This window comes from Eleginops maclovinus, chromosome 13 (genome assembly GCF_036324505.1).
Source record: "Eleginops maclovinus isolate JMC-PN-2008 ecotype Puerto Natales chromosome 13, JC_Emac_rtc_rv5, whole genome shotgun sequence".
NCBI lineage: Eukaryota > Metazoa > Chordata > Actinopteri > Perciformes > Eleginopidae > Eleginops > Eleginops maclovinus.
In genome coordinates, this window is record NC_086361.1 from 6,781,067 (window position 1) to 6,801,985 (window position 20,919).

Below are 20,919 nucleotides of genomic sequence, written 5' to 3' on the forward strand. Positions count from 1 at the left end.
GCTAGCTAGCTTACAGCAGATCTGCAATGATATCGTAAGGAATCATGCTATGACATTGTTGTTTTTTTTTTAAAGATCAAATAGATAGAATAGATTTTGTTTAGTTTCCTTTGACAGTGACATTGGGGCTCCGGTCCTGTGTGCATCACGTTTTAGTTTCCCCGTTTTCTGTTGTGTTTTGAGATCTTGCAGCGTTTTCTCATTTGCAGCATTTTGTGTTTGTGCATGTGTTGTCAATTTGTTGAAGATATGTTTTCATTTGCATGAGTTTTGGCACATTTGTGTTTTTATATGTGCATAGTTTTTGAAAGTGCAGTGCGTTTCTCCTAATAGAAGTGTTTTGGGCCGTATGGCGTTTGCCCCTGTCAACCACCGTAAAATGATCCACTCTTAAGTCTTTTGGTGTAACAAGGAGATTGTTCAAAATTAAAAATAAATGTATGCGAATCATCAGCTACCTGTGGTACATCTGTACCAACGTATATCTGTTCTTATTATTTGGACTCACACAGTACAGTTTGAACTGTCACTTATTTAACTTGAATCAATTCAAATGTGATCAGAATAACTGAATATGTTTAACCGATAGGTGTTGTAAACATTTGGCCTTATATGCCATTACTGGTACAGTTAATAGCATGACTGAAGAGTGTGTTTGGATTCACAGAGCACAAGCCGAGCTATTGTCCTGAATGGTTAAATAAGGATTTTATTCTCTGAGGTTGCTCTCCCCTTTTTTAATTTCCTATTTACCATGAGCTGAAAACAGACTCACTCACACACTCACACACTCACACACTCACACACTCACACACTCACACACTCACACACTCACACACTCACACACTCACACACTCACACACTCACACACTCACACACTCACACACTCAGTCTAATTGTGTTGGGGATGTAGGCCGCCTGCTATCCTGTCCCTTCATTTTGATAAACAACTGGGCTACAATAATCTGCGCTTTGTCCCATGGATGGCAGTCGAGATGAAAAAATGACGCTTTAAATCATAAGAGTCTATCTGTTCCCTGGAATAGTACCCTGTTCCATTTCTGTCGTCTCTTCTATCGCCGCTGCTCACTCTATGGTGTCCATGAACTGGTACTTTCTGCAAAGAGACCAAAAAAAACAATTATGTCCTCTGGAACCGGTCCAAAAGTGTTGCGCAGTGTTCTCCTAATTTTATTTTGCTCTGACAAGGCTCGGGACAACTCCACTAGGGGGAGGGGGAAAAAAAGAGTTTAAAGAGTATGCTGTGGCTCTTGTCGGTGATTTCCCGGCGATCCATCATTAGCAAGAGTGAGATGAAGTGGCTGATTAAGAAAAGACATCTAAAGCACCGAAACACCAAAGATATCAGAGGGAAAAAAAACAACCACCATCACTCACATAGGAGTGGTGCAATTCAATTTACAGAGCTTGTTTCTGGGCAGGCTTTTACGGAGAAGTTGAAGAGGTTTTTTCTGGTGGATATCTGTGAACTAGTGCTGGGACAAGCACTTGTGTCTGAGAGGCAGAGGCGCTTCCTGACATACATTGGCATTGGTAATAATAGAGTCTGTGTATGGGAGGGATGGAATTCAATCATCACTGTTTGTCTGATGCCGTGAGAGCCGATAAAAGCGCTGTCAGGCAACACACTGAGATTCTCCTCTATACAGGAGAGGCTTTTTGCGTTGGTCTTAGTGAATTATGTCGGATTCCTCGGAGCGTGCTGACTCCAGCTGTCACCTTTTTGACAGGGGTTGAAATCATTTGATCCCTTTAAGGTGTTTTCCCGACATTGTTGAGGGGTTTTACCCTTTTTTGCATCACATCGCTTCTTTTAAGGCCCGTGAAGCTCGCATGCGGTCAGTCTACGCTAACGTCAGCATTTTCCCGTAGATCTGAACTATGATATCTACTTTAATGTTTAATTTAAATGCATGCATTTTCCATATCACATAATTGCCTTTTTTTTTCTTTTGAGTGTGGGTTTACTCTTTTGCATCTAACTTTTCAGTGCTCAGTGCGTTACATTTTGTATTGTGCGTTTTGTGCAACATTTTCTTTTAGTCTAATATGACATCTGGATCCAAGTATGAATATTTAGTCTGTGTCGTCATTTCAAATGCAGTGATTGAGGACTCGGGGTGTTTGGATATGATGGACATAGCCAGATTGTTGTGGCTGTCATTACTGTATGAGGATTATGAACTATAAAATACACACTGGTGCCTCTCAGGTGCTCTGGGCTGACTCCTCCTTCTGCCCTGCGTCTTCGCTCTCAGCCCTTCCCTCTTTCTGGGCTGAATCTGACCCCAAGGTGCCCCCAGAGGCTGCTCCCGGCGACGCAGCTCCATGCAGGCTGCCATCGGGGGTGGCAGCAGCAGGCGAGCGAGGATTGGAGGCTGGGCTGGTGCTCATGGCAGTGTCAGGGGTCCGGCTGGCGCCGAGGTCCCCGCTGGGGGCTAGGGTGGTCTCCAGGCTCTCGGAGGGAACTTCTTCTGTCATGGCTGTGGGGGAGATGGCATTCAGTAGGGGCTTGTGGGAGGCATAGGTCATGCCGGCGTCCGTGTCGCTGTCCAGTGGGAGGCCAGAGGAGGTGAACTCCACCCCCGAGTCGCTCATCTCCAAAAAGTTGTCTGAGGAGAGAGTGTGATAGCGGCCCGGTTTTGACACCTCCAGGCCCTGCAGAGAATAAGGGAGGAGGAGACACAGGAGAGGAGTGGTTAGAGGACGGGAGGAGGGTGAGGGTCATGAAAGGCACAAGGAATGTTAAATTAAAATGGGCAAGGAAAACACAAGAACAATAGAAAGGGGAATAGAGGAGATCATAATAAAACAACAGGGGGCAGAAAGAGAGAGAAGCCAGGACAACAAGGATTCCCCCACCAGAGGGGAAGCGATGAAGGCAGTGAAGGAGAGGTGGTAAAAATCGAGGTCAGGAAAAGCGACCTGAATAATTTATGCACATGTTTCCGGGTCCATATTTATAGATTCATCTTCCACTCCCAGTTACCAACCTTACTTATGTTCCTCCTTACATAGAGACAACATGCACAGCAGTTGTGAATTTTTCATGACACCACCTCGCTGACAGGCCCCCTGAACATTAGCATCCCATTATCTTTGCACTACACTCATTCCCACTATCACCTAATATTACATTGACATCGGATGTATTTTCTGCGCGAATATATCTTATTGCAAATATTCCTTTAAAATATAACTAACTTTTTAAAATGTATTTCTGGAGTGCTACTTTGTTTTTATGTCGCCTCTGTTTCATTCTATATTCATTTATATATTTTTGAATGACACATTTTACACAGTCCAACACTGAACATTAAACTGTGAAGGCAGAAATACAATGGTGATCTACAGGAGAGCTAACACCTCACTCGTTCATTACACTTGCAGATTGTTATTTAGACAGTATTTAAATCCTGCAAACACGTACAAAGTTGTTGCCCAATTATGGATGCCAGGATATTTTTTCATGTTTAATCAACAAACCTAAGAAGCAATTTCAGTTTAATTCTGATCCTTTGAGTCAGAGCACATGTGATGCTGAAGCTCTATTCCAACAGCTCCCTGAACCATAACCTCTTTAATCCTGTCTTTCGCTTTAACATAAGGTCCTTTCCATAGATTTTAATCTAATCCATTCCCCTACTCAGTGTAAAGGTTAATTGCATTTTAATTGCACTTGGCATTGATGTGACTCTATATAGCAGGTAGTTCCTGCCAAGCAATCTGAAACAGAGGATGGTTAATGACCTCTGTTTTTTCAGATCTGTTGTTTTATTGATATATACTGCCTTGTAGGAAAGCTTTCCTTTATAGTACAAAAGGTGTATTAGACTCCAGATCAAGAAGTTGCTGTGTCTCGGCAAATATGCTGAATTATGGTTATGGTTTTTGACCTTAGTTTATGTATATGTATTGTCTAGTCTGTGTCCAATAATCCTTTTTGTTGTCTGCCATTTCCTGTGTCATTTCCGGTTTTATTTTATCACTAACATCCTTTCTCATTTCAGGTAGCTTGATTTCCCCTCCTTGGTTGTTCCTCCCCTTGACCTGATTAACTGCCCCGCCCTTATTGTTCACACCTGTGTTCACCTTGTGTATTTAAGCTGTGTTTGTCTCTGTGCCCAGTGCCAGATCGTTTTGAGTTATCACCACGCTAGGGTGCGTATGCTTAGAATTTTGTGACTATGGAATATTACCTCTAGTAAAAAAACTTTTTTTGGAAACTCCTTTTGTGTCGAGTCGTGCATTTGGGTTTTATCCTTTTATTGTGCCCCAGACGTAACAGAAGTTTATTATTGTTGGAATGATTCTTGGACTCTGTATGTTATTAAAATAGTAATGCAACCTAAATATCCTGCTTGTTTTGTTGACCTATGAGCCTGATTTCAACTTTGTCACCAAACAATCTTATCATGGAGCATGGGCTGTTTCCTTTTTACAAAAAAAAAACAACTTCTTGTCCAAAAATGTAGGGGGGGCATTTTAATAAATATGAAATGTATCACAGATAAGCGGTATGTTCGTTGATCCACCTCTGACCTTAATGGTGACCTCTGTGCTCTCTGACGGGTTCTCACACACAGACTGCGTCAGAGATTCCTCAGTGAACCTGGTGTAAGCATCATGGACCACCTGCAGACCCACACACACAAACACACAGGCATAGATACACATGTCAAAATTCTGCCAAAACAATGTACTGCCCCAGCAGCAAACTAGTCATCCTAAACACATATACCTGCTAGAGAGAACACACACACACACACACACACACACACAACAGAGGAAGCTTGTGTGACATAACTGATAGACAGCCTGAATTATTTGTCGGGGGGGGGGGGGGGGGGGGGGGGGGAGGTCGGGAGGTTGAGAGGAAACAGAGCCAAAGGGTCTGCAATCGTTCAAATGTCTTACTCACTGAACAGCACCAAGACATCACTAGAGGATAGATAAATGGATGGATGCTTTTGGATTAAAGAGTCTAAGTGGAAGAGGGGGAGAAAAAGAACAAGATGTATTTGATGAAAAAGGGACATAAGTCAGGTGAGAGTGAATAGAGGCAGTTTGAGAGAAAGAGGGAAATAGATAAGGCAGTGAAACATGGTATTTAAAGTGTTCATATTCTGCTGAATATCAGATTCATATTTTGTGCCTCTACTGTGACATGTCTCCATGCTTTAACGTTCAAAAAGCTCTTTATTTTTCTCATACTGCCTGTGCTGCTGCACCTCTTTTCAGCCTCCATCTGAAACCAGAGCTCTGATTGGTTAACTGGCTGGCTCGCTCCGTTGTGATTGGTCTTAGAGATGTCCTGACCCTAAACTTAACACGTACAATGTGTTGGAGTGCTAGCCAATAGCAAGTGTTACGTAGTGATGTCACTATGTTATGGAAGTAAACAAATTAGTCCAATAGAGACTTGTACAGTTTATTTATCATCTTCAAAGATATCCTAATTTTCCTATGTTTACTTTCACTTTTATTTCAGTTGTATTTATTAAATCAACAATGAGGGGGGAAGGAAGAGGGATTAAGGTGTATGAGGTATGATTAATTTTAGTTTAATATCAGTCTCTTGGGTATTGTCCAGAGAGAGATCGCTGACATCCTCTCGCTCATGTTCTCTGCATTCTCAGATCTATGAGGAAATCCATAACATGTCAGAGTGACCGAGATCAGGGGCCACTGCCGTCATCTCAACCTCCTACTGCCAACACACAAACAGAAGTTCACATACACACTGGACACACAAACAAACCCAAACTAAACATGAACACACTGAGTGAGATATACAGGGGAGTGTGACCTGCTGATTTTACATGTAGTATTCTATTTACTTGTACCTATTACGATGACTGCTCTTCCAGTGATTTTACTAGTTACTGAAATAAGTATTCTAAGTATCCTATTGAACGTCAACTTTTACTGGTCGCTCGAACAATGAAATTGAATCGTGTTTTAAGTAGTTCTTGTTTAATGTAGTGTGGTATTACTACCTATCATGGCGGGTTATTAAAAAAATGGATTTTATTCAAATACTCACCAGGTAATGACTTGGAGAAGGTGCCAAATGATCTTATGTGTTTAATAAGGGGGCAAAAGATGGCCAATAGGGAGTGGTGTAAAGCTAATAGGTAAACATTTTATTATTATTAATATGTTAGAGCTTAAAATGCAGCCAGGATGACATTATATACAAACATTTATGGTTCCAAGAGAATGAATATTACAACCTTTAGTGATCGCCTGACTTTTCTTTTGCACCTCGATTATTCTTTGTAATCCTGATTTTTAATTTTGACAACAACCTATCTGTTTAAGAATTTTCTAAAAATCAAAGAAGAAAACTAAGAATGTGAAGAGTAGTGACCACTGCAAGTGATGGTTTTTGGTCAGCAATAATAATTGGGAATGTAAAAACAGCACGCCACACGGGAATCTCAATCTCATATCACATGTTAATTTTGGCTTGAAAACTAGAATATGAACAAATAACATCTAATTCACAGAAACTAGACAAACACAAAAAAACACAGACGACACGCCAACAAACGTACTGGGCATTTAGTTGATTACACAGTAACACGAATAGAAAACTCCACTGTACATCATGAAGGTTCAATAACTCATCACTACTGCCCTTAACACATACACAGCACACAAAACCAGCACGGTTACCCATACGTTCACAGCATGTATACCTTGTAATTCACTCCATACAATAAAACACCCAACAAACAAAATGTGCATGTGTGTGCACCTGGTAGCTGAATCACCTCACACTGTATGTGTTAGCAGTGAAGCAGCATGTCGGCACTTATAACTAGATTTCTTGAGTAACTGCAGGCCTGCAGCTGAGCCATAAACCAGCGGAAAGAAAAAGACAGGGAGAGAGAAACAAGGAAGGACAGAAAGAAAGGCAAAGCAGAGGCGTGGGTGGCACACATGACATCAGTGAGATGTCATGTAAAATCATTGCTCAGCTGCAGTTACACCAATATAGCGGAACGCTTAAACATCTTAACAGGTCACTTAGGACCTATACTTAGGTTTAAAACCTTATTTTCTTAAAGCAAGTGAACAACTCCACTCTCCATTTCCTTGTTTCATGAACTGTCTTTGAGCTAGGCAGAGTTTCACTCTTTTTAAGAAGCATAAGATTTTGATAGTAAATATTAGATTGAATTACTTGTGAAATGGACATTTTGTGAAATGGACATTTTTGTGAAATGGACATTTTTGCAGTTTGCACCCAACCTGGTTCAAAACCATATCTAAAATTGTTGCAGATAATACACTCATGACTGAGCTTTTCAAACCAACACACATTAGGCACTAATAATTTGCCTCCTATGCTCTTGACGATTGATATTGATTTTTATATCAAACACCCAATTAGGAAGTTCCTTTGAGTATCCAAAAATCTCTTGTTGAGAGACCATACTCTTTTAGACTTTTTTCACTAACTACAACTAAAACTGTGTATCATTGTACCACATCATTTTTGAGTGATTTCACAGTTTCCCGGAAGCTTTTGGTTAATAGTCCTTATGTCTTTTACCTGTTTTAGGTAAAGGACACTTGCACAAAGCTCAATCATTTGAATGTTGAAAACTCTGGGATCCCAGACACGGATTGTCCCAGATTGTGGTGCCCCACTTCAGGTAATTCATTGACTTTTGTCAAAGTAGGTCTTCGATCAACTTCTGCCTGCACTGATGCAGTTGGCAGTTTCTCCTTGGTGTTCAGGGTTTATTTGGTGTGTTGGTAGGCCGTTTCTTTAATGGATTTGTATCATCTCAAAACCACAGGGTTTACTATATAGTGAGCAAACATTTCTTAACCTGTCAAAAGTTGATCAAGGAACTATTTTGCCAAAAAAGGGAAGTACATTTCTCTAGACACCAAGGGAAGGGCAGTAAAAAAAAGGAGGCGAGAACACAATTGTCTCACCAAGAAGAGGCTCCGTTTGAGGCTCCTTAAAGTAAGAGGGAGAAACGCAACGCACAGGCAACAGCATTAGCTGGGCCACCAGTCGCAGGCATCCAGCTGTGAGCATGAAGTCTCCACAGCTTTATTTTCAATGTACTCAAACTGAACCAAGATGCACATTAGAAATGTATCACATATATTATTTAAACAAATACATACATAAACACATGACCCCGAATGATGTATATAGTTAAATTTAAGTCCAATTAAAACATTTGAGGCAAACTCAAAAAGACAGAATAAGGAATATTGCATCTTAACAGCCTCAGAAGACTGTCAGATGTATGCTGCAAATACATGTCTATATTTGTATGGCAAAACCTGAATCTATGGAAACATTACAAGGGGAACCTGTCTTTTCTCAGTGAAAAAGAGAGAACAGAGACAAACATAAGTAACATTAATGCGTCATCACACACAAATACTCATTTTCTTTTTAAACCTGTAAATAACTGATGCACCCGCCTGTTGTTTTATTGTTCAGCCACTCAACTTCTGGCCTCTGTCGGTGAACTCAAGTCAAAAGTCTCAGAATGGATTTCTTCAAACCACATTTCCATTTCCCTGAGTTGGGATGACATGTTTTATATGACCTGACATCACAATAACCATCACAGAGAGACGATTAAAAAAGTATTATCTGGCCCCGGCCGTGGCGCAACTGGCCGGGGCACCTGCACCGTACGCCGGCGACCTGGGTTCAATTCCCGACCCGGGGTCCTGTCCGGATCCCACCCCAACTCTCTCTCCTACTTTCCTGTCACTCTCCACTGTCCTATCCGAAGGCAAAAAGACCCCCAAAAATATAAACAAAAAAAAAGTATTATCTTCCGGGTAAAGTTAGCTACGATGCTACCCACGGCGGTGACTAGCTTTCAGCCACAGCTTACGGTGTGTTGCAACAGAACAGGATGTTTATCTCAAACCAGTTCCCACTATAGCTCTGATTTGGATAAATTATTATAGTATTGACCTTACTTTTAAAGCTGCATTCAGACAATTTCTATTATTGCCATTCAATTTCTGGATTATCTATGGAGTCATGATCACGTTATTTCATATCAAAGACAGTCAATTGATCCCAGAAAGCCTAATATTCTGACTCCAGTGAGATTTAATTTAACCACAATTACAATCTGTCTCAAAGAATATTAATTGTGGATGCTGGAGAGAGAGAGGGGTTATCTGTCAGATTTTTCAAGTTTATCATTCATTTGGGAAAACAGTCCTCTGATTATAAGCTTTTCAAAATCAATATTACAATTTTAGGATCATTGGTGACAAAATAAGACAGGCAGTTTTTGAAAAGACACTTGAGGTAAACAGGACGTGTTTTTTAAACATGCATGAATCTGGAAATATCTCTTTTAACAATGGAGCCTGTATTGAACTAAACATTATATGGCTTCCCTCTGTGGAACAATCAATATCTGGATCTGTTGTTGGGTGTTTTTTTACAGCCGAGTCATCAGAGTGCAATGGGCTTTTAATTGATCTATAAATTCAGTTGGTTAACAAACCCCCAGCTGTGGAAAAAGGAGGGCCATGTCAGAAGGGTCAACTGTCAACTCCTCTTCATCGGCCCATCGGTCAGTCCAGTCAGCATTGAACAGGTGATTACAGGCAGAGCTAAGATTTTCAAATACAAATTAGAAAAAACATGTGTACAACAAGTGTACTTCAGTTGTTTTTTGTGTACTGCTGCTCAAACGTTGATGGTCGTCAAATGTAATTCCTAATTGAAGAGTTGTGAAAAATGTATTCACAATTACAATGACTGACTCTCAAAAGCCTTTCTGTAGTCAGTCGACCATTTAAAATGCACCCAAGCTAAAAACGGATTAATAGTTCAAAATGAAAATGAATCATAAATCAGTGCAAAAGGGATTTATTTTTGAGTGAAACGTGGTGCTTGTTATTGTAGGAAAATTCAGTAATTTGTAGAAGGGAACTACTCCCCTGTGCAAAGAGACCCTTTTCAAATGTTGATAGAAAAATATTTGTGCCAAAGTCTTCTTATTGCCTAAGATAAACGCCCTGCTGCCTGACACTATAGAGACTGTAACTTGGACTTGTATTTCTGATCAAATTTCCTGACTCTTAAGCTCTTGATCTTAAGCATGAACAAAGTTTTTAGGGAGAATACCTGAGCACAAAAGAGACAACCACAATGCTAAGGAAAATCTGTTTGAAATAGACTAGACCATACTTAGACTACATATTTTTTAAGCTAATGTATTTATAACATTTAGTTGTTTGTTTGAAATTGTCCATATTGTACAATTAAACAACAAGGACAAAACAAGGATTAAACAACATGCAGGGTCAACTTAATTGTGGTCCAGCGCCTTAACTAAATGTAATGAGCAATGAACCACTTCGCATTTAGAACACTCAGCCAACTTTGATCCTAGCTGCAGCTTAGATTCCTTCTGGTTTATCCCTCTTTTAGGAACCTTCCTAAGTTAAAAAGACAATTTGATTGCAACCTTTATTTGTTGTGAGTTTTCTGCTGCATTGTGGTTGTATTTTATTGGAGTGTACACATTTGATCCCTGTAGAGAGGATTGTACCAGCTGGCCAACCTAGCTCCAACAACAGGAACATCCTGCTCTACCTTTTAATCATTTTTCCAGCAGACAAACACACCTCCATTTAGCTTACAGGTCCACTGCTCCACCAGGGCCTTCTCTTATTTATGTCTCAGTGACCCTACAACACACCTCCATCCATAAGACATGAAGACGGTAACACAATAGTTGGATGTTACCTGTCTGAAAGCCTCTCCTTCTCCGTTGCCGGCCTGCTGAGCGAGCAGAATCAGCCTCTTGTTCTTCTCGTTCCTCTTGTGGACTCTGTAGACACAGGACAGCAGGCACAGGAGCAGCATGAAGGCGATCACGCTTAGCAGGGCGAGGATGGCAACAGTCAGCGGAGGCAGTTTATAGGCTGGGGGGAGAGAAACCATAAGCACAGAGGAAAATAATCAGCCTTTTGTGACCTTGTGCAGAAATGCTGCTTCAAACTGAATTTGTTGTGTAGCTACTCATCTGTTTCTTGTCATCTTGTTGTTTTGCTATTATGACAGCGTCATTATTTACAACTATGAGAAGCCTTATACTGAATTTAGCAATAAAGTATCAAATGGCCTTCTAAATAAAAGATAATATAATAAAGCAATGAAATGGGGGTGTGGAGTTCTGCTACATTGATTTTGAGCCTGTCGATGGTCCAACATTGTTACGAGTGCAAAGCTAAAATCGGAAGAGTTTTATTTTAAGAGATGATCTTTGCACACTGACAGTTTTCATTGGTTTCAGAATAGCTCTGAATTCACAGCTAGGATGTGCCAGCCTTCTTTTGTACTTGTTGAAGTTGCATTACTTTGATTGCCGCTACATTATCCCTACTGTATGATGTAAACACTTTAAAAAAACACAATCTATAGCTTAATAGAAGCTTCTTTTTTTTACATAACAAATCCCTGTTTATCTTTCAGTAAATAAACAGATGCAGGTTAGTTGAATGTGTAGCCTAGCAGTTGTTGGATGGCTGCTAAAATCATGAGAATATATTAAACATATAGTGCATGTAAGCTCATAAAAAAAGCTTCCAACCTACCGTCAACCCCTATGTGGATATGAGCCACAGTAAAGCCAGCCAGGTCCGTCACTATGAAGACACCTGAGTCTGCGATGTTGGCCTTCTTCAGGATGAGCTCTGACCCCTCCACACTCAGCCTTCCCTCCAGCTTAGGGTCCAGTGGCATCACCAGAAGCCCCTGCTCCAGGATGAGCCGGCCCTGATTGTCAGATTTGGACCTGTAGACAATGTTAGCGTTGGAGTGGTGCAAGTAGAGTTTTATCCTCCGGTTTTCTCCGTGGGAGAGGCGGAGGAATTCCTGGTGCTCTGTGGAAAGCAATACAACTGTTGAACTGAATACAATAGCTGGCAATGTGCAGATTATAATGTACACTGATTTCTTTTGATGGAAGCCTTTTTGACAGTGTCACATCATGTTCGAGTGAACAGCGAATACCTTAAGATGCTAGTTATTCACCATGAGCGATGATAGCATGACCATTTGCAAGTAAACTGATTTAATTGAACTGCCCGCTGCTGGTCTGATAATAAGTTGACAATAATACACATTTTCATACCTTCCGGACAGTTTTAATTCATTCGATAGGTAGCATTTCTACCATATATCAAACCAAAAGTACTACAGAATAGCCTCAAAACAAGTATGGCTGTGGATAGCCTTGTTAAAAAGGAGTGTAACCTAAAATCAAAGATTAATATTTTTGTTTTGGTTGCTCAAAGCGCCATTAAATACTTCAGCAATATTTCTTTCCAGAACTTCTTCCTACACAGAAAATATAAGAAACCTTATGAGCAGTTTTATGAAGGAACTAGTTTCTTTACTTTTTCTATACATTTACGATTTCTGAAAAAGAGATATTGCTGTGAGTTTTTCAAATACATTTTGTTGCCTAGCTCCGCAAGCAAAGAATCATCTTGTTCATTTAAATTGGAAAGAAGTAAGACATATCTACGGTCTATATCTCCAACATTTTTCAACTAACACGAAAGCAATCTAGATAACAAAAGAAGCTACTGTATCTCAGTTGTCAGTTATAATATTTAATTTCCCTTCGTTCTATTTAAAGTATTGCAACAACTAGAAAACCCTGCGCCATGCACATATGATTACTATATCAGAAAATGTAAACTGAGAGATGCAGCAGAGCACAAATCTCTTCTCACCTCTCACATTCAGACAGTTCCTCTTTCTCACTTTGCCCTCACGGTCCAACACTGTAAAGCTTCCCTCGTCTGTCATCTTGACCGAGTGCAGTGTTATCTTTTTCTCCGACACGCTGAGACGCCCCACGTACTCCTCGGCCAGCACCGCCGTCTGGTTGTACAGCACCCGTGTTGGAGGCTCTGTTGTGTGATGTATCTCAGTCTGATTGGGCTGAGTCAGAGCGGGCCTGAGGTTCGGAGAGAAGGGAAGTGAATGAGAGTTACTGAAACTACCACATGAGCAATCAGTGTAAAACCTGTTCAGCCCAATCAAAGATGCCCCAGCAGGTGTTTTAGTGCTAATTGCTGATTGGAAACACCTGGTGTGACATCACTGATTGGCCTGTGTTGAACATTCAGCAAAACAGCAGCATATCTCTCCTCGTTAGTAGCCATACCCAGCAAAATCAAAATGTCCCCACCATTTGCCAACCACAGCTGTTTTTTTACCTTCTGCCACGTCATTATTTAAAATGTCCCTTTTTAATTGTTAAAATGTTTCAGGAAACGGGTTGCCTTAAAACATTCAAGCAGATATAACTTATAATTTTCAGTCAAATCAACTTGGTTTTAAGTACATTAATCTTAAAATAACCGATTCAGCTACTCAAATTTTCATTCAACCCATTACTTAAATTTTTTGGGGCAACCAGTTTCCTCAATTTCTTTAAGTAGAATAAACTTCTCCGGGATTAAAGTGTTGTGATGGTTGCAGCTATTGCGAAGTTGCTCGTTATTTAATTTGGAGTTTGTGTAACAGGTACTGTTATACAACAACGTTACAATGCAATACAATAGATGTATTGTATATAGTGCTGCTTCGATGCTACATTTTTAAAATGATCTGTAATAAGCGTGACTCCATTCATGTATATATTGTTTTTCTTGTTGTGCTTTCACTGACCGTACCTGAACTCCAGGGTGATGGGGCCTTCGACTTGGTTGAGATTGATTTGGTACGTTTCTCCATACTTCACAACCTGTTCCAAAGCGCAGTCTGATCAACAAGAGCAGAGGAAATAAAGGTCAAAGCAGGAACGTATGTGGAATTCTGTGAGTACAGATCACATGTTGTTGAGCTGAGTACGATAGGTAAAATGTTTTTATGGTTAGTTGCTTGGTTCCTTAAATCAAACAATCTTCAGACGTCGACAGAATCTAATCTTGTAAATGGCAATTTTATTTAGATGGTTATTAAATGTAAGCTAATTGTATTTCAATATTAAAAACAATGAAATGTTAATTATTAGTTTTCATTTAGTATCAGTATTTGTATTTTATACTTTTTGAATGGTTTACAAGTCATTTGAAAAAGGGATACCATGAGATAGCACTAACTCTTTTTATGATCATACAATACAGTATTATGATCATTAGGTCTACAAAATATATGTACATATAGGATTACATATTTGTGTAGCCATATGTGTTTCCTAAGTGTTCCAATCATGCTGTTGATAAAGATTGAAGCTAGTTTAGCATGTGACTTTTCTATCTGTATATAATTTCCATTGCTTAGATTGGGCCAGGATCTGGTGTATCTGTTAAACAAGCATATGTGATTGTAAATCCTTCCATAGTTCTGTATATGTTAATTATTTTTCTAAATAAGACACCAAAGACTAAAAAAGTAGTTTTTCCCCATCAAAAGGGATTTTTTAAAAGATGAACTACTATTCCAAAATACTTTAAACAGCCAACCTCAAGCTGGTAAACACATTCTAGCACTGCCCCCACCTCTGGATAGGAGTGCACAGAGAGCTTACCCCTGACAATGATGATGAGGTGCTTGACTGTTTTGGGGCTGTAGGTGTTCTTGATCACATACACCCCCTCGTCCTCCTCAAGCATGTCGTCCAGCACCAGGTGTCCCTGAGGGGTGAGGCGGCCCCGTGGACTCACCACCTGTCCCGCTTGCAGTAGAACCACCTCAGCAGAGTGGTTGGTCCTGGGTTTGAACACGACCTCACCAAGGTTCCCAGGCGGGACGTCAATGTGAACGTCCTCCCCAAAGAAGGCTGTCCTGTGTTCCTCTTTAACTGGTGGAAATGTTTAATAAGTTATGATAGTTAGTCTTAATTGTCTTATTTAGGCTACCTCATCTTCCCAGATTTCACTTCACCACTGTATCTTTCCTCATGCATATAATGTGTTAATTCTCAAAAAGCATTTTTAAGCATGCATTATAGATTTGGTCTGGGTAATATGCAGAAAATCAAATGTCACAACATTTTTCACCAAATACGTCCATCCAGATTTTGCAACAGTATTGCAGGGTGGATCACTGGTGCTTTTACAAATAAATGTACTCACTGAGGTTACTAAGGTAAATAAAAGAATAGCTAGAACAGTCTGAAACATTTTCGAAAAGCACATCATTTTTGCCATATAAGAAATCTAAGACAATACCTAGTCTGATATCACAACATCGATAAACCATTGATATGTTTCCAGGCTCTACAAAAACAAGTATGCGATTTTACCTTTCATAGATGACACAGCTGCAAAAAGACAAGAAAATGAGTTTGTTTTAAAAGATATTGTTTCTTTTGTTGTCTTCTATTGTGCAATTTAAAAATAAGTCAGATTTTCTCTGTTCTTAGTTGAAAACCACTTTTTTTTTTTTAAATAAGTAAGTATTGAGAAAGAAAATGCCTCAAATAATAGATCAAATAGATCACAAGAGAAATTCCTGAAGTCTGAGCTTATTATTCAGTTAAATCAGAGTCAGCTCAGGAAGTCTGCTTCAGTCGTTTATCTAAACCCACTCCCAAGTGAATGATTTAGTTTGTGCTTACCCATGCCGAACAGGGTGCTCAACACTGCAGCGCTGATTGCATTCATCTTTAATGGTCAGGATCTGGAAAATAGAAACACATAAAACACATCAAATTAGAAAAACTAAAAGGGAAAAAAAGCATTTTATGGCAGTAGAAGCATGCCAATTTTAATCTGTGTCCTCAAGTTGAAGTCCAATCCTGCATCACCCTGCTGCACTAAATACCTTTTCACAAATTGGCTCAAATACCTGAGGGAGAGCGCCGCCAATACTGCTTGAAAAGAAAAGCTATAGATCTGCTTTAAGGCAGAAAATGCTATTAAGCCAACTTTTATAGATAAAGCATCTTTAAAGCAGAATGTGTGTTTCAAAGACATGGCGCTGTGTGTTGAGCTTAAGAGCAGCTCTCATGATAAAATACCACAAACCAAAGAAAGACATGACGAAGGAAGAAAAGCAATAGAGAGGAAGGAAACGAAGACAAATGGTGAAAGGGAGAGAGAGAGAGTAGATCCCATTGGGAGGCTGAGATGGACAGCAGCCAGCAGGCCTGAGGGGACGCTAACCTTTCACTTCTACTGCACTGGATTACACTGAGCAGTAAAGCATGGAGTTATTAAGGTGGGATAATTAGACGCAGAGACAGAAAGAAACAGCTGGAGAGACTTGAATTGAAAATTGCATTACTAAGAGTAACAGTTAAACATTTTACGGGATGCATTGTTGTCAGATACTTTGCCTATAAGTGTCTCTTTTCTCTTTACTATATTGCCTGTAGAATGCTACATATTCTCTTGCAAATGATATATGTATATACCATATGTGTAAATAAAGAAAACACATATGCACATGACTGCAAGGACAAAGACACTCAATTTGACTAAATCAGACAGCAGTGCTTCATATTGGCTTAAGTATTCTGTGGAAGGGCTGGACATGTTTCCTGAAGGGAGTCATTTGAAGTGCAGTATGTGGAGGAAATTGATTAAAAAACTAATAGCTATTCTGATGTATATGAGGTCATGTGAGTTGTATTGTAGGCTACCATAAAAGATCTGACATTGTGGGAAGTGACAAGATGCTGCAAAAAAAAAAATCAGTCTGTTTCCTCTCAACACTGAAAAGACTTCCGGTTGTGTACAGTACTAATACAATGTCTTAACTCTCTTTATGTATACGGAAGTCAATTGACTCTATGTTTGACTAAAATTAGATAACCCCCAGCCTCATTATGTCCTGTGCCGAATGTCATTATATCCATCCTCCAAAAAGTTATCAACTATAAAGCAGGTTTCACAGTTCTGCAACAAATGTCCCCGTTTGTCTCCACTGCAGTGTTATGGAACAAAGTGAATAACCGCATCTTTACACTCTGAGAACAATGAAAAGCCATTGAATCTCAGCCAGTTTCTTCAGATGAAGGGTAAGAGTGCTATTTACAGGGAGAACAAAAAAAGCCAATCTCACAGTGCGCATCAACAGCCGGAAATTCACTGCCAAATGACGCCCTGCGGTTTAAGTGGGCAGAAAAAGAGCTCAAGAGGCTTTCAGTCACTGAGCAGAGCACAGTAATCATAGCATATGTTCTAATCAGTGCCCTGTAAAGCTGGTTTGAATCATCGTCTACAGAGCCATTAGCTTATTGTATGTGTGAGTACTTGTGCTGAGTGCTACAAGACGTAAATGACAGGTTTGATTTATAGATGAAGACAACTGTACGTAGAAGTAAATAGCAGTAAAGTTAGAGTTTGCTGTTGGTTATGTAAAGGTCACAACGTATGTCATTGAGAAGTTGCACGCACATGTGTTTTGAACCAATAAGTGACAAAAATGTATTCTGCTGAGTGCAGAAACAGTTTCTGTTATGCATTACGACTTGAAGGGGCCCTATTTAGCTTTTTTGAGACAGAACTGAAGCAGAGAGTAAAGGCTATTTTCCCACATAATAATAAATATATTATGCTCAGACTTCAAGTGTCTGACTGTGCTGATACAACCCCAACTTCCTTCCATTCTTTATTCATTCATTCCTCTCCTCAATCTTCCAAACAGACACCCCCTTACCCTACCCTGCAGTGAGCCCACAATATGCACTTTTTGGTTTTCCCTTTCCTGTAGTGTGTTGTATTGTATTTTGTGCATGTAAATGGTCTCCAAAGTCTAAAATCACAAAGCTCCTTCTAGAGGGAGTTTTCTCTCCCAGATACTCCCATCATGAAACCCTTATTTGTAGTCCTATGTTTACTTCTGTAACATAGTGACATCACAATGTAATACTGTGGCTTCTATTGGCTAGTGTTCCAACACATTGAACATGATAGGCTAAGGGACAAGCTGTTGACCAACTATAACAGAGCTGGCTAGCAAACCAATCAGAACAGACTGGGCTCTGGTTTCAGACGGAGGATGAAAAGAGGTGCTGCAGCACAGGCAGTATGAGAAAATAAAGAGCTTTTTGAACATTAAAGCATGGAGACATGTCAAAGAAGAGGCAGAAAATACAAATATGAACCTGAGGATAAATATAAAATGAGGATAATAGCCCCTTCAAACACAAGTAGGCCTAATCATATCAAATGGTTCCTCCTTATAACCCGAAGATAGAGGTTATGCTAACCTGAACAAACATAACACATTTTAAGACATAGATCTGCAAATGTTGGGGTGGACGGGACCTCTGAGGGGGATCGAAAGTTATTGAAGGGGCGTGGCAGGACTAGAAGAGTAATTATTGCATCAAAATGTTAAGGAAATCAATAAATACTGTTACACATTAACAAACTCAGAAGATGCAAGCTGAAGGTCAGTTTTAATCTTTCCGCTCTGAAAGTGACCTGTTTACGTGTTTTTTCAGTAACATTTTACACACCGAAGTACCATGATGTTTTTATTACAGACATGTTTCAAATACATTATATAGGAAGTGACGGTAGGAAATGTCTTAATGTGGCTGCGTGAAGGTGAATGGGTTGAAAATATGTTTATATACAAAAGGTTTTGGGACCCCTGGATGAAGACATTGTTTAACATGACAAAATATAATTTGAAGTTGATGATGGTGATTGTTTATTTTTTCATTTGGCTGCCTCAGCAAGGTAGGGTTAGGTTAGCTGGTTGACCACGGGGTGTCATGAAAAAAAATGAGTTTAGGAGCCTGGGCTAACAATGTAACTCTGTCCTTTGGCTGAGGGTGTGATGTCCATTTCAAACATCTGACTCCAAATGGGGTCACTGCTCTCCTGACTTCTGTTATGAGCAGTTATATGGAACTACAGGACGCTCAACATTTACTGGACTGTGTGTGTGTGTGTGTGTGTGTGTGTGTGTGTGTGTGTGTGTGTGTGTGTGTGTGTGTGTGTGTGTGTGTGTGTGTGTGTGTGTGTGTGTGTGTGTGTGTGTGTGTGTGTGACACATCTGAGAGCTTTCCCGTGGTCGAAGCATGGCGTTTACATCTTTCAGGATGATCTCATCCGCCTGACATCCATCGTGACTGACGGACTTAAGAGCTTTTTCCTCCTCATCTCTCCTCTCCCACACAAGCATCATGCCTCCATCCTCCTCTGGTTACTGTTTCTCTCACAATACTGCTCTTCTCTATTTCTCCTCTGAAAGACTTGTTCTGCCTTGTCATCCTTTTGTTGGCTTTGTCCATCCCTCCAAAAAATCCTTCCAATTATTCCTCTAAAACTGATAAAGTTGTTTTCTGATGTGCTGCCATAATATTTAAATGTCCCCCATAGCTGATATGATAGGTTTGCCTTGTACTTTTTTCAAGTTCTCTCTCTGCTAATGTAGCAAACTGCTAATTTACAGAAACCTTTCACAGTGAGATCAATGCCACATCAAAACAGGTCCCTCCTCAACACTTGCACTTTCCTTTTCTGCCCATCCACCCCCAACACCCCTCCTCACCATTTATGCAGCCCATAAAGCCAGCAGCAGCTGCTGGTGCAGCCAAGGGTGTGTCACGACTGGCATGAATGGGAGCTACCCCACTACAGGGGGTGCCTGGATGGAATATGGAGGAGAGGAGAGAATGAATAAAGAATGGAAGGAAGTTGGGGTTGGATGTATCACCACAGTCAGACACTGAAAGTCTGAGCAATATACATTTAGTGTTAAGTGGGAGAATAGCCTTTACTTCAGTTGTGACTTTCTTAAGAGAATGAAAGGTTTTAGACACTAGCATTTAAACTGAGCCCACAATATGCACTTTAAAAAGCATCAGATAGGCTATGTTCCACTTGAATATGATATTCATTTGTATTGGATTATCAGTAATGACTCCTCTATGTGACAAACACTTAGTCAGCAGCTCTAATGTGTGCCGTAGCGCCAAAGTACATTGCGTAACCATTTCCAATGGGATAGACCAGAAAATACCCCTCAATCCAGACGGGTATATCCCACACACCGGGCAGGCTAACGCACCGCAGCCTGGGCAGCGCACATGAAATCATTTTCTATATCGTGAGTTAAAATCCGAGTGTAAATACGGTGGTAATCACTCATAGAGAGCCGCAGAAAATGTACGGAATTAAGACAATATTGAGAAGGAAGGGGGTCATAAGGTGCACGAAAACCTTATGAACCAATGTCTGCTCGGAGCAATGCTTGGATTCTTGTCTCTAAACTGTGCACTGTATCCATTTTGCCCGGCAATACGAAAGTTTACGCCTCTGTTAATGTCTATGAAGCGTTAATTGTTTTATTCTTGTGTAATTGCCGCCATCCTGCTCGCCTTGGCCGCGTTGCTCTTGGTTACACGCCCTAAATCATCCGTTATGCCGTATGTGATCCTCGCTCAAAAAAGCAAATAGTCAAACGGCAAAGGGGAAAAAAAACTGCAGAATTTAACCCACTAGCTACCCGTATGAAGGAAATATTAAAGGTAAAAAAGACCAACTGCTGTAATATACAATTATAATTAGAGGATGGTAATAATTACCTTTGTCAAGCCTCGAAGCCGAAAATCACTGGACTGGGAGGGGCTGAGGAGTGATGGTTTTGTTGAAAAATCTTTGTTTCATTAATATCGTCCACACCATCACCCCCAACCCGACAACATCAGACTTCTATGATCGGGAGTAGAGGAAGTGTTTCGGCTAGTGTCGGGTTTGTGGACCACATGAGATCGGCCACGCTCGGGAACATCGGTAGGAATCGTCAATTCTGTCTCGGAGCCACAGCCGCTCTGCAGGCGACCATTACATATGCACGACTTCTCCAATGTGCTGTTCACTCACTGGGTCAAACAGACGGTAGTTCGAAGAGGGGATACTCCCCTAGACTGGCGCACTTGGACGTCATCCTAATAT

General features: G+C 40.4%; 1 protein-coding gene across 1 annotated transcript; it reads right to left on the reverse strand.

Moving 5' to 3' along the window:
• Positions 1–1,838: 1,838 nt before the first annotated feature.
• Positions 1,839–20,717, reverse strand: LOC134875236 (uncharacterized). The gene is made up of 10 exons (XM_063899712.1): positions 20,550–20,717; positions 15,621–15,682; positions 15,306–15,323; positions 14,589–14,861; positions 13,732–13,819; positions 12,784–13,079; positions 11,638–11,925; positions 10,787–10,965; positions 4,564–4,656; positions 1,839–2,679 (listed from the first exon to the last, which is right to left on the reverse strand). Exons 2-10 carry the CDS (start codon positions 15,664–15,666, stop codon positions 2,230–2,232), a joined length of 1,731 nt encoding a protein of 576 aa, XP_063755782.1. The 5' UTR covers positions 15,667–15,682; positions 20,550–20,717; the 3' UTR covers positions 1,839–2,229.
• Between the last annotated feature and the right edge of the window lie 202 nt (positions 20,718–20,919).

Bases quoted from the DNA above. Each gene is read 5' to 3' on its own strand.
- LOC134875236 (XM_063899712.1), bottom strand. From the start codon at position 15,666: ATGAATGCAATCAGCGCTGCAGTGTTGAGCACCCTGTTCGGCATGG. The intron at 13,820-14,588 runs GTAAGCTCTCTG...CTTGTTGATCAG, and splicing joins CCTCATCATCATTGTCAGGG to ACTGCGCTTTGGAACAGGTT. The intron at 4,657-10,786 runs GTAACATCCAAC...GTGGGTCTGCAG, and splicing joins AAGGAGAGGCTTTCAGACAG to GTGGTCCATGATGCTTACAC.